The sequence below is a fragment of the Panthera leo genome, chromosome A2, assembly GCF_018350215.1.
Source record: "Panthera leo isolate Ple1 chromosome A2, P.leo_Ple1_pat1.1, whole genome shotgun sequence".
In the NCBI taxonomy this organism is placed as follows: Eukaryota; Metazoa; Chordata; class Mammalia; order Carnivora; family Felidae; genus Panthera; species Panthera leo.
This window is the reverse complement of record NC_056680.1, coordinates 139,144,592-139,156,959: the sequence shown is the minus strand read 5'-3', so window position 1 is coordinate 139,156,959 and position 12,368 is coordinate 139,144,592. Positions and strand designations below refer to the sequence as shown.

The window sequence follows — 12,368 nt, the reverse complement described above, 5'->3', positions numbered from 1 at the left end:
GCAACATTTTTTAAAGGTGCGAGGTCTGTGTGCAAATTCCTAGTGAACATACAAGTGAAGCAGTGTGACGCGGTAGCGTGTTTCAAAGGATCGGCTTCAGCTTGATAAACCTTTTGTTTAGGACTAAAGCTTTTCACGTTGAGAAGTCTAAACAAAAGCAGCATCCTGTTATTCATAGCAAGCTATCATTTAACAGTTTGATTATTACTTTTTAGTTTTGTAATAGGTTGTAAACCAACATAAAAAGTGAGTTTCCTTTTCAAAATTCCACTCCTATTAACCTAAGTAGGGAGAGTCTTCTCTAAACACTAGTGTGTAAACACTAAATGAAATCAGATAGTAGCTAATAAAAACCAGGAAGAAATCCCAGTATGAATTCAACGTAGTAAGTTTCTCATTTCTGTTCTTTATAGGAAGAAAGTGTAATTCAGAAGATATTTTGTTTGCAGCAGGAAAAGAGAGTATATTTACTATGGTCAGGTGTTCGTGTTATGTAGAATTCTGAGAGAAAACAATAGGAAAAGGAACAAAGGTTTGAGAGGAGAAGGAATTTGAAGATATAGGTCTAATTGACTTTGATTCATAAATCGCCAAAGCAAATAAAATTTGTGTAAGCTTAATATTTTGTAATACTGAGACAACCTTAGTTCATAATCAAGTAACAATAAAATGAAAATAAACAAGTACTGAAATAATAAGGGTTTTAAAAGTCTTTGGGAACACAATTACCTCAATATTTATGGCTTGATTTTATGTAAAGTATATTCTGTAGAATATATTTGTAATATAGAGATTTTAAGCATTTAGAATTTCCAAAGCTAGGATGATATATCAAGATTTATAGCTACCACCTAATGTTTTCATTCCATCTGTTTGAACCTGGACTGAATTCAATGTGTCTTTTCATATAAAACAAAATCAGATTACATGATGCCTGACCTAATTTGGTAAAATTACAATAAAAAATTATAACTCAAGTAAAAGAAATAAGGAGCAATAAAATAATAAATATTGGTGAATTTTGTTGAATAAATTACACCAAATAGCTTTGTACTCAGCAAAGAAATAAATAAAATCTATATTTAAGGAAAACAGACTCCTTCCTAAAGTTGCCAGATTGAATAAAAATAATGTGTTTCCTTGATTATTTATACTGTTCAAGTAAATCACAGGAGTAGAGAGCTTCTATAGTATGTACACATTGCCGAGTCACAAGGCAGCGAAATAATCTTTAGGGTGTACGTATTTCTTCTCAGGTTACAAAGATTCACTAGTTAATACTGCTGAATCTTAAAACTGAATTTTAATTATGTATGTCTGTTTCATTCATGTCTGGTTTCCAGGTGCTTATTAACAGTTGAGGCTTCTGGGAACCTGTCTTACTTGCTGGAATGACCTAGTGATTCTAAGACCCCATCTGTTCCTGAATCACTCTTAATTTGTACAGTGATCATTTATGAGCATCTCATAAACCATTCTAATAATTAATATTCTTGATTGAGTTTCACAGGGTGCAAAGCATTAAATGGGTTGATTTCATTTGTATGATATGGCTAGGGCCTATAATCACAGTAGCAGATGTTATATCTTAGAAAAACAGATCAATTTCTTTTCATAATTTACAGAAGAATTTTAGAGGACTCTAGAAACACCCTTTCGTTGCCACAAGTCAATACTGTGATGTTATACAACAATTATACAGGGCTTTGCCTAGTCTAGCAATTGTTTTGGCTTCAGTTCTCTGCCAGTATATTAAATGAAAAAATTCAAAGAAAAAAATCACTTACCAAATCCTTGAGCCTTGCCTAAAAAGTGTGGGCCATTATGTTAGCATGTGTATTCATGGTTTTGAAAGTAGGAGACATATATGGAAACAATGAGAACATGGTCTGAGATTTTCGGCTTCACTAAGTTATATCATTTAGTTGGAAATCCATAGATTTTAGACCTGATTATCCAGAATAAATAATCTATACCTCCACTACTACTTGTATGCTTATTAGCATAGTCGATTGTTGTTTAGTTCATTCAAGTTCTTCCTGCTATTTTTAATGTACACATCTGTCCTTTTTCAGGTATCCTGGTTTTGCTACAGATTCAACTGTTGCCTTACTTATAGGACTTCTATTCTTTCTTATCCCAGCTAAGAGATTGACTAAAACTACACCTACAGGAGAAATTGGTTGAGTATTATTTATAATTCTGAATGAATTTGACAGAAGAGCAAAAATTACAAAATTCCATTGGTTTCAGTTAGCACTTAGAACAGAAGGAATGGACATGCTTCCACAGCACGCCCTGTTTGCACACCGCAACCCTTATTCAGCCAGCACGTGTTCTCCCCCTGCAAGGAGAACCATCTTACTTGGCAGAAGTGAGAAGTAGATTTCCTTATGCAACATGGTTAGAACTCCACTATGAGTGATACTGTTTGGTTCACAATAGGCCCACTTCCCCTGCCATAATCAGAATTAATCTTACTATTGGCAAACATAGGAACAAGAACTTGAAAGTCATACTTCATGATGAGCCCTTGGTAATAAATGCTGAGGATCTAAAAAGGTGAGGAGTTTCAAGGGAAAGAGTATTTACATCATCATAGTAATCCTGGAGAGAATGCAAATCAAGCCCACATTTAGCCAGAACCCTAGTGTCACAAATGAAAGACGTAGTATTCAGTGGGAGCATTCATTGTCTTTGTAATACATGGACAAAGAAGTATCCTTGTTTATGTGAGCATACCCCCCTTCCCCTGACACACACATATTTTTTAAACACAGGATTCTGCCGCCCCCCCCCCCATTTATGCTTTATACTAATATAGCAGGTGTTTTTGGTAGTCAGATTCCTATGTTGTTATTGTAGGACAAATGGTTTAAAATTGTTTGGAAATAGTCTAGTAGAGGGTGGGGGGTTTTATTGTTGGATTTTCTTTTATTTGTCCCTTCTTTTTTTTTTGCATGGGTGGAACCTGGATTCATGGAGTTGAGTTGGCCCACCTGACTCCCTGTGTCCAAATTGATAAGCGACTAATGAGTCAGATTTCTAGGAGATGATATATATAAATAGCATAATGTAGAAATAAATGGCTTTTGTTCTTTACTTGAGTCTAGAACATCTCAAAGTGTGTTATAAGGAGATATTGTAATACAGAGTAATAATTTCTGTGAGACCCTGAGGACACTGACCGTTGAAGTCAAATCCCTATGGCCTGTTAGTGGCCAGTGTTGAGGTACCAATGCTTGGCTTAACTTCCCTGGTTCCCACATTTGAATCCTCCTCTCAGAAAAAGCCTTGCTTCTGTTGGGGAGAAAGAATTTTATCTTCCCTTCAAGATCCTTCCAGCTGGACTAAGACTCAAGTTGATAGGAGCAGATTAATGGTAGAAAATCAAATTTAATGGTGTACATACAGGGAATCCACACAGACATGGAAGTTCCAAAGACAGTGAGGCAACATGACCCTTATATGAGCTAAGAAGAGGGATAGGGGTCTGAGGATACAGAGGAGAAAGACCAATAGCAGGAAGGTGAAAGGAGATGTTTGGAAAACAAAGGTTACCCAATTATGCAGATAAGTTTCTTAGGTAAAGAGAAATCTTTGTTAATCTCTCTCTTCCTGGTACAAACATAGTTGAGTGGGGAGGCAAAGAACTTTTTCTGAATCTGCTGGGGTTTTTTTGTTTGTATTTTTAATGTTTTGGGGGGTTTTGTTTTGTTTTATTTTTAAGAGAGAGAGCACTAGCAGAGGGGCAGAGAGAGGGGGGGACAAAGTATCCAAAGCAGGCTCTGCAGTTATATCAGCGAGCTCCATGTGGAGCTCAAACTCACGAACCATGAGATCATGACCTGAGCCAAAGCTGGACACTCAACCTCCTGAGCCATCCAGGTGCCCAAGTCTGCTGGGTTTTGATTGCTTTTAACTCAAAATAACATTCATGACAAAGTCGCCCATCTTGGGGCAGCCTGCCGTTGGCCCCTATACCAATGTCTACCATTCTCTGTCTTCTCATTCTTCAACTCCTGTTCTCCCTGATAAACTCATTCACACTAGGTTTAAAAATGGCAAGACATTATGTGTTAAATTTTACATGAGAGGTATATTTCAGAAATGTTTGTGTTTTAACAGAAAATATATCCCTTTTTTTTGAGAGACAGAGAGAGAGCACACACACACAGGTGGGGAGGGGCAGAGGAAGAGAGAGAATCTTAAGGAGGCTCCATGCCTAGTACAAAGCCTAGTGCAGGGCTTGATCTCAAGATCATGAGATCCTAACCTGAGCTGAAATCAAGAGTCAGACGCTTAACTGACTGAGCCACCAAGGCAGGCCTTAATAGGGTATATATATCCTAATTCAAGCAAGGAAGAGCAAAATCTCCATCAATAGTGAAGGTAAGTTTGGTTTAGGTTTAACAGGAGATAGGAAGGAGTCTTAGTAGTAACCCTAAAATCTCACCATGTAGAAGGCCACTTGTTACACACAAATGTTAAATGGGAATAATATATTCATGGATGACCTTTTTTCTCAACAAATCAAATGAGCCATTATGACCTAAATATCAAAAGAAGTCTTTATGATAATTGCTTTATAAGAATTTTAAGAGTCTTATGAATGATACTTAAATTATTTAATCTGAACTTTGATTTTAAACTGAAATCATGATGAATCTATTATGACCCTCCTCATGATTTGAAAAAATAAAGGTTCAAGAAAATAGTGAATAAAATTATAATGCTACAGTGATGATATTAGAACCAATGTCGTATTAGACACTTTGAATAGCAAAGAATAGTATAGTCAATGCATTGTGTTACTCATAGTAGGCAGAATGTTAGTGGAATGAATGAATGAATGAATGAATGGCACTATAAATGATAATGTTATAATCTATCTAAATCTGTAATATGATCCAAAGGATTTTTCCAAGTCATGTTTATGTTTGTTTGTTTGTTTTGGAATACAGTGTTCCACCTCAGCCAGGTAGAAATCACTCAAAGTTCAGATCAAGTTACTTACCTAAAAACAATAGAGGGATATTAAAAACTTCTTATGAGATGGCAGTTTCAGGTAATGAAAACAAATACATGTCATATTGTCATCTTTTAAGCAATGTATAACTGTGGGAATTGTGTTTTGCAGTTGCTTTTGATTATTCTCCGCTGATTACTTGGAAAGAATTCCAGTCATTCATGCCCTGGGATATAGCCATCCTTGTTGGTGGAGGGTTTGCCTTGGCAGATGGCTGTGAGGTAATACTCTGTGTCTAAGATACTTAACAATTAACTAGACTTTTCCAAAGAAGAACAAGAGACATTTAAGCTTTGACATATTCAACTTCACCCTATCATTTTAATGATACAGAATTCAATAGTCATGCAGTGAGTATACCACACAAATAAAGTGAGTTCAATAATTTTTACAGGCTGTGAGCATAAAACATCATTTTTTATGATGTCCCAACATGTCAAAAGGAATAAAGCAAAGAAGATTAGAATTCTTAAACCATGAAATGGTACTAGAAGACCAGCTAAGTAAGAAAGAAATGCAAAAATCATATGTACAATGACTCCTAGCAAAACATTTTGTTTTATACCTTTACCTTATTTCATGATGAATTTGAGTACCTCACAGACTTCTCTTCAGTGTATCATAGTCCAGGTGGGCCTGGGTGGCTCAGTCAGTTAAACGTCCTACTCTTGATTTTGGCTCAGGTCACGATCTCACAGTTCATGGGATCAATGGGATCAAGCCCGGCTTTGGGCTCTGCCCTGAAGGGCTCTGCGCTTGCTCTCTCTCTCTCTCTCTCTCTCTCTCTCTGCCTCTCCCCTGCATGTGCTGGCTCTCTCTCAAAAATAAACATTTTTTAAAAATTTACAATATATCATAGTCCTAAGGCTGTCAAAGAAGAATAAGAAGTAACAGTACTTCATTACATCACTTATTTATTACATATTAAGTACATTAAAAGTACTTAGTACATGTTGGGGCACCTGGGTGGGTCTGTTGGTTAAGCATCTGCCTTTGGCTCAGGTTAGGATCCCACAGTTCAGGGGTTCGAGCCCTGCATGGAGTTCTGTGCTGACAGCTCAGAGCCTGGAGCCTGCTTCACATTCTGTGTCTCCCTCTCTCTGCCCTCCCCCTGGTCATGCTCTGTCTTTCTCTGTCTCTATCTCAAAAATAAATAAACATTAAAAAAAAAAGTATTTAGTGAATGTTTATTGAATGAAGTCCAGAGAGAATTTTACATAACCATTGCTAATACTACATTATGTCTAATTTTAGGGAGAAATAAAACCACCATTAGGAATAATTCTTTGGCCTGTCATCTACTATCTAGTTTATATAAAGTAGAAGTCTGGGGAGGCCTTTGTCACTTGAAAGTCATTGTAGGGCTGCTGGAAAAAAGCATCTTCTTAAAAAGTCCATGAGAAAGTTTTTACTCTTTGACTAATTAAAAACCCTCATTTCTGGGTCTTATAGTCATCTGTGAAACACTTAAAGCTCACAGCTGCTCCATTTCCTTATTCAGCCATCAGAGTAAAAAGGATGATGAGAGAGATGTGTTGTGTCCAGCCTTTTCGTTTCTGGAAAGTTAAATTTTTATTTTTCTCAAGGTGAATAACTATCTGCTATCTTCTAAATAGCCTCTAGGGAGACTGTCTTTTGCTTCTTACTTTATTGTCAATTTTTCTGTATGGCATTTGGACACAAAACTTTCAACTTAATAGGTGAAAAATCTCAGAAATTGTCTCAATTCTGAGGGCCACTTATAATGCCTTTTTACATCTAGATTTGGCTTGCCTCATAGACCACTCAAATTTAAATGATAGAAATATAAGGCAAATTCACTTTTTTCCCCTACTATTTCAGAAATAATGAGATCTGCTTTCTCAGAATCAGTAACTTCCGTTATTTTTATTGCTAATTTGAACTGTGAGGGAATCAGAATCGGTAATTCTGACACTGATGTTAACTTTGTTCATGTCTCCTTCCCAGAATATCTGTCCGGATTGGACTCTAGATACTCAAAGTGATTTTAAAAGCATTGGCCAGACCCTAGAATTGCAAAATCCAAGAAAATTAAAAGGTGTGGACTTCCTCTGATACACTAGCCCCTCCCACTGGAAGAATTAGGGAAACCTTCTATGGTTTGGAAAATCCTGGTACATAGAATTAAGTTTCTGTGGGATATCCAGAATGACCCTATCCCTGAGTGGGTATATTGAAGCCATGAATTTCAAAAATATGGCTGTGGAAAAATATGCCCCTAGAAACTGACTTTACAAAGATTTGGAGACAGTTCATTTTTTAAAATTTTGTTCCAAACTGTAATTAGTTTGGCAAATGTCCAGAACTCAATAACCCTCCTGGGTGGGAGCGGTGAGAGAGCAGCTAGCTACTAAAGCATTCACCTCTTTGTAATTCGCTCTCTCTTAAAAGCCTGTTAACTTTGTTTTAATATAATCACAGTACACTAAGTGTCTCAGGTATGAACAATATTCATATAATCCTAATGGAAAAATTTAAATATTGATTTAATAAAAAATGTTGATATATGAGTAAAGGAAATGGAGGGCCAGGAAATACATGTATGGTAGATGGTGTAAGAAAGCTGAATCCTTATGTAACGTATTAGAAAGTCAGTAAACAAAATCTAAATTAGCAAATTAGGAAAACACATAGTTTAAAAAATAGCTATAAATAGCTAATATGGGTTGAAAATTGTCTCTGGGGAACACAACGTAGGAATAGAGAGAGGCAGACCAGAGGGCTTCCATTTTCTTAAAGTCCTGTAGTACCACGTGATTTGTCCATATAAATTAGGTAAAATTAAATTTTAATTTAAAAAATGTGGGAAGACAATTCAAACTTCCTAAAGCATGTTGGTAGTGTTAAAATAAGAATAATTGAGAACTTCTCCATGTCAGAGCCTCCTAGATCTACCAAACTATGGGAAAATATGAAAGATTAAAGTTATATTTTAGAAACTGTGTTCTTAGGGCAAAGGTTACATTTTATATATTTAAATTGTGTGATTAAAATGACTTGTTTACAAATAACATTACAAATTATTATTATTTTCTTTTTTTTTTTTTTTTAGGAATCAGGACTATCTAAGTGGATAGGAAATAAATTATCCCCTCTAGGTTCATTACCAGTATGGCTAATAATTCTGATATCTTCTTTGCTTGTCACATCTTTAACAGAGGTAGCCAGCAATCCAGCTACCATTACCCTTCTTCTCCCGATATTATCTTCATTGGTGGGTATCTCATTGATCTGCTTTTATACTCATCAAAAGTGTAGTGTTCTACCTTGCTTGTTCTCATATTGTGGTATGGAATCATTTTTGGTGCGAATGATCTTCCTATAAGTAACTTATAGAGTGGTCTTTATTTGGGTTGATACTTTTTTGGGAGACCTCAACGCAGAACTCCGTTCTACATTCAAGCAGCAAGATCTTAAGAGCAGTACTTACCTTCTTTCTGCCCAGATTTTTCATTTGCAGATAAGTACAAGGGTCAGCCTGGATCCTTTCCAGCTGTGAGACTTTGGGATTCAGTGTTTCCTGGCAACTTCAGTATTTAGATGTCTAACACTGACACTTCTCCCTCCAGGAGAAGTGGTTCATATAGGTGATTTTCAAGTGAATAAGAAGCTAGGCTTATGCTTCCGGCTTTAAGCTTAAATATCTTAGACATGGTTGGTTCTCTCTATAGCCCAGGGAATAATTTTAAAAGATAAGTAAAAACCAGATTTGCAAGGAGAGAGAGGAAACGACAATCTACCTTTTTTCTCCCCACCTAGCTAGCAATTACAAGAAATAGCGTTAAGTAAAATGTTTTCCTTATTGGGACGGCTAAGTTTGGTGAGAGGTAGCACTTTAAATCAAGAAGGATTGCCCTTCTGAAATTGTTCTCCTCCAGCTCAAGGCGCATATGATAGCATTCTTAAGCTGCTGCTTCAAATTAGAGAAGAAATGTAGACAGTTTATACTGGAAAAATACCATTTTGGTTTTTCTGTTTTTTATTTCTCAACAGGGAACAGATGAAATGGCACAGTTAGAAAAGTTAGATGATGAGTTAAGAATAGGAGTGACTCTTCTGTGAAGATCCCTAAGCAAATTTTAAATTATATATGGCGCAGAGGCAGAAAAGTTAATGGAATAATGAGAAGCTTTGGAGCCAGAGAGACATAAGCCCCTACATAAGCTCTACTGCTTGCCACCTTTGTGTCTGGACTTTAACCTTTCTGGGCCTTAGTTTCTTCATCTGTTATTTGGGGCTATAGTAGCCATCTCATAGGTCATTGGGAATATTAAGTTATTTTATATAAATACACACACACACACACACACACAGAGCACCTAGCACACTGGATAAATGATAAATTGCTTCTGTTTTTATTTAGTTCCTGGAATAAATGATACTTTATTTTCTAAATGAACTGAGCTTTAATACTTAAATGGGCATCAATAACCATATAGACAACAATAAGAGGAAGAGACATTTCTGAAAAATATTCTTCAAGCTAGAGTTGCATTTATGTGTACAATTTTATGTCTAAGTTTTAACCTGCTTCTGCGAAAGTTTATTATAATAATTTTGCTCATTTTGATGCTTGGTGCCTACCTCAAAATTTTACTTAGACTCCTTTGTCTTTCCCAACAGGCTGACGCCATTCAAGTGAACCCTCTTTATATTTTGATACCTTCTACTCTGTGTACTTCATTTGCATTCCTCCTACCAGTAGCAAATCCACCCAATGCTATTGTTTTTTCATACGGCCATCTAAAAGTAATTGACATGGTGAGTGAGCTGTAAGAAAACAATCAGGTCCAATGTCTTGCGTTATCGCTCCTTTTACACACTAATCAACTTCCAGGGAAAGCATGGCTTGAGTTCTGTTTCTGAAGGTGAGTACATGATTGGTCATAGAATTGTTTTCAAGAGTGATACCAGAAGCAAACATGCCATTAGAATTTGCAGTCACAAATACGGATACTGAATGCATCAGTAACACCCTGGAAGAGGGAAAAGAGCATAGACTGTGTTCCACACAAGGGCTTAAACTTACATGTCAAAATCAGAATCCAACTTGACCTAGGCAAAAGGAAGAAATAGAATTAATGAAATTCAGCAGTCACGCCCTGTGGTTTTCTATCACAAACATCTTTGCAACCAACCAACATTCACTTTGAATAACATACTGGGCTCAGTGCCTGCTGATGAAAAGTCGTCTTTCTTGTTGTGATTCTAATAGTGGCATCTGACATGAAAGTGCAAGCAAGTCATAACGGAACATTTAGTGTGGTGTCTACGTGTGGTGTTTCTTCCGATCCGATGGGGGCCCCAAAATGTGGGGCAACGATCAGGTGGAAGCCACCTGAGGCAGAACAGAGGAGATAGAAGTTGACTGAATACACCACAAGAACAACGGGCAGGACGGCAGAAGAAAGGCTGTCTGCAAGGAGGCAGTGGGTGGGGGACGTTTTTAAAGGAGGAAGTTGAAGAGGTTTGGCAATATATGGAATTTTCCCTTTTTTGGTAACTGAGCCTGGGTGTAAGTAGCCCATTGGTCATTTAGGGCCTTTGGATATTTGGGGGTGGGTCCCCTGATGGGCCTGTCTGTATTCAGCCAGGTGGTCACTGTGACCCTTTCTACATTCCCTTGCTCGTGGCTGTTTGCCGTGGTAGGCAAGGACTAGCTTGAGAATACTCTAGTCTCCCCCAAATCTTGATCACCGACTTCCAAACCAAACCAAACAGGAATGTAATGAAAGTAACTTCCATTAGTTTACTCTGCAGGTGCACTCCCCAGGTTAAGTCCCAGCTCCCTCCTGCCACACACATTGCTGTCCCTACATTCCTGCAATGTAAACATTTTGGAAATGCCTCTATGCAGAAGTCACATAATATTCTTTTGGAAAAGAAAATGTGTATGACACCATATAACCAGTGTCCTGTGCACATGAATTTAAACAATAAAAACAGGATTCTGGAATAAGTGAGTGGCTGGCATAGAAAGAAAAGGAGGCTTCCTATAATAATCATCACTAGATATCCCCTTTTGCTTTGGGGCTCCATGCTTTAAAACCGAGAATGCAGAGGTAAGCAATCTTTCCCTGTAAAAAGTCAGACAGTAAATATTTGACACTCTGTGGGCCGTATGCTCTCTGTCACAACTACTCAATTCTGCCATTGTATCACGACTGCAGCCAACAACAATATGTGAACAAATAGTCATAGTTCTAGTACCATAAAACTGTATTTACCAAAACAGGTCATGGGCAGTATTTTGCCAGTCTCTGTTTTAATGGATAGAAAACAACTTTGAAATTTTTAGTAGCTACCAGGATGATGACATAAGAGCCAGAAAAATGGGCACTCTAAGAAAGGTGGATAGAAGTGGCATTTTATTAAATCTCAATAGGAGAATACTAAAGGCTAAACTAATAATGGTATTGAGTGAACATGAAGGATCCAGTTATCATATCGTGACCTGAACCTGACCCACTGAAAGACAAGACCTCAAAACTCAAATTCTGATTTAACATGAAATGGCAATTTTTCAAAGGGATTTTTTCTTGAGTTAGATGATTCCAGTATATTCCTAAGAGGAACCTCTCAGCATCTCCAACTAAATGTCATTTAGCTGGGGACGGATTCTCCTTTGACATGAATGGAAGAATTCATTGTTTTATTAAATGACAACAATTTACACACATCATTTAGGGCGCATGTAAATCTGGCATATACTTTCTGCTACAGTGTTCTAACTCTCCTATAGGTTTTCTTTTGGGGAGACTGACATTTATGCTCTTTCCTATTCAAGGTTAAAGCTGGACTTGGTGTTAATATCGTGGGTGTCGCTGTGGTGATGCTTGGCATGTCCACCTGGATTGTGACTCTGTTTGACCTCTCTACTTACCCTTCTTGGGCTCCTCCAATTACTAATGCGACCATGCCATGACAAGCATGAACATTATAACTATCCTGTGGTGAGTTTTGAGAACGATTGAGAATTCACTGCAGATTTGGCTTTGGAAAATTGATGACACATTTAAATTAGTCCTGATGTAGCTTTTGTGGTTCCAGTAAACGCTCAAAACCTGCTGGCATAACCCAGAGTTCACACCAAAGAGCGTCTCCGTGCCTTTATCAAGAAGCTCACAGCTGAGATTTTGCTCATAGACCCTGTGCATCCTGCTTCAACGTAAGAGTAATTTATAACATGACCTTCAAAGAGATTAGGTGATTTATTTCATTTTATAGTTTTGGTTTGGTGTAACATTTCAAACATCAATTTAGTATTTCAGAAACTTCCCATAAAGCTAGAAATAGGAAATAAAACATACCAGTTAAT

The 12,368-nt window shown here is 37.1% G+C and overlaps 1 protein-coding gene across 4 annotated transcripts in view; it reads left to right on the top strand.

Moving 5' to 3' along the window:
- SLC13A1 (solute carrier family 13 member 1) overlaps window positions 1-12,003 on the top strand; it is a 233,938-nt gene extending 221,935 nt beyond the window's left edge. For all 4 annotated transcript variants that reach the window (XM_042923367.1, XM_042923373.1, XM_042923380.1 and 1 more), the window contains 5 exons: window positions 2,076-2,182; window positions 5,141-5,250; window positions 8,103-8,264; window positions 9,674-9,811; window positions 11,838-12,003. In XM_042923367.1, the coding sequence (XP_042779301.1) occupies window positions 2,076-2,182; window positions 5,141-5,250; window positions 8,103-8,264; window positions 9,674-9,811; window positions 11,838-11,975 (655 nt within the window). In that variant the 3' untranslated portion in view covers window positions 11,976-12,003. The remainder of the gene's footprint in view (window positions 1-2,075; window positions 2,183-5,140; window positions 5,251-8,102; window positions 8,265-9,673; window positions 9,812-11,837) is intronic.
- The last annotated feature ends 365 nt before the right edge of the window (window positions 12,004-12,368 follow it).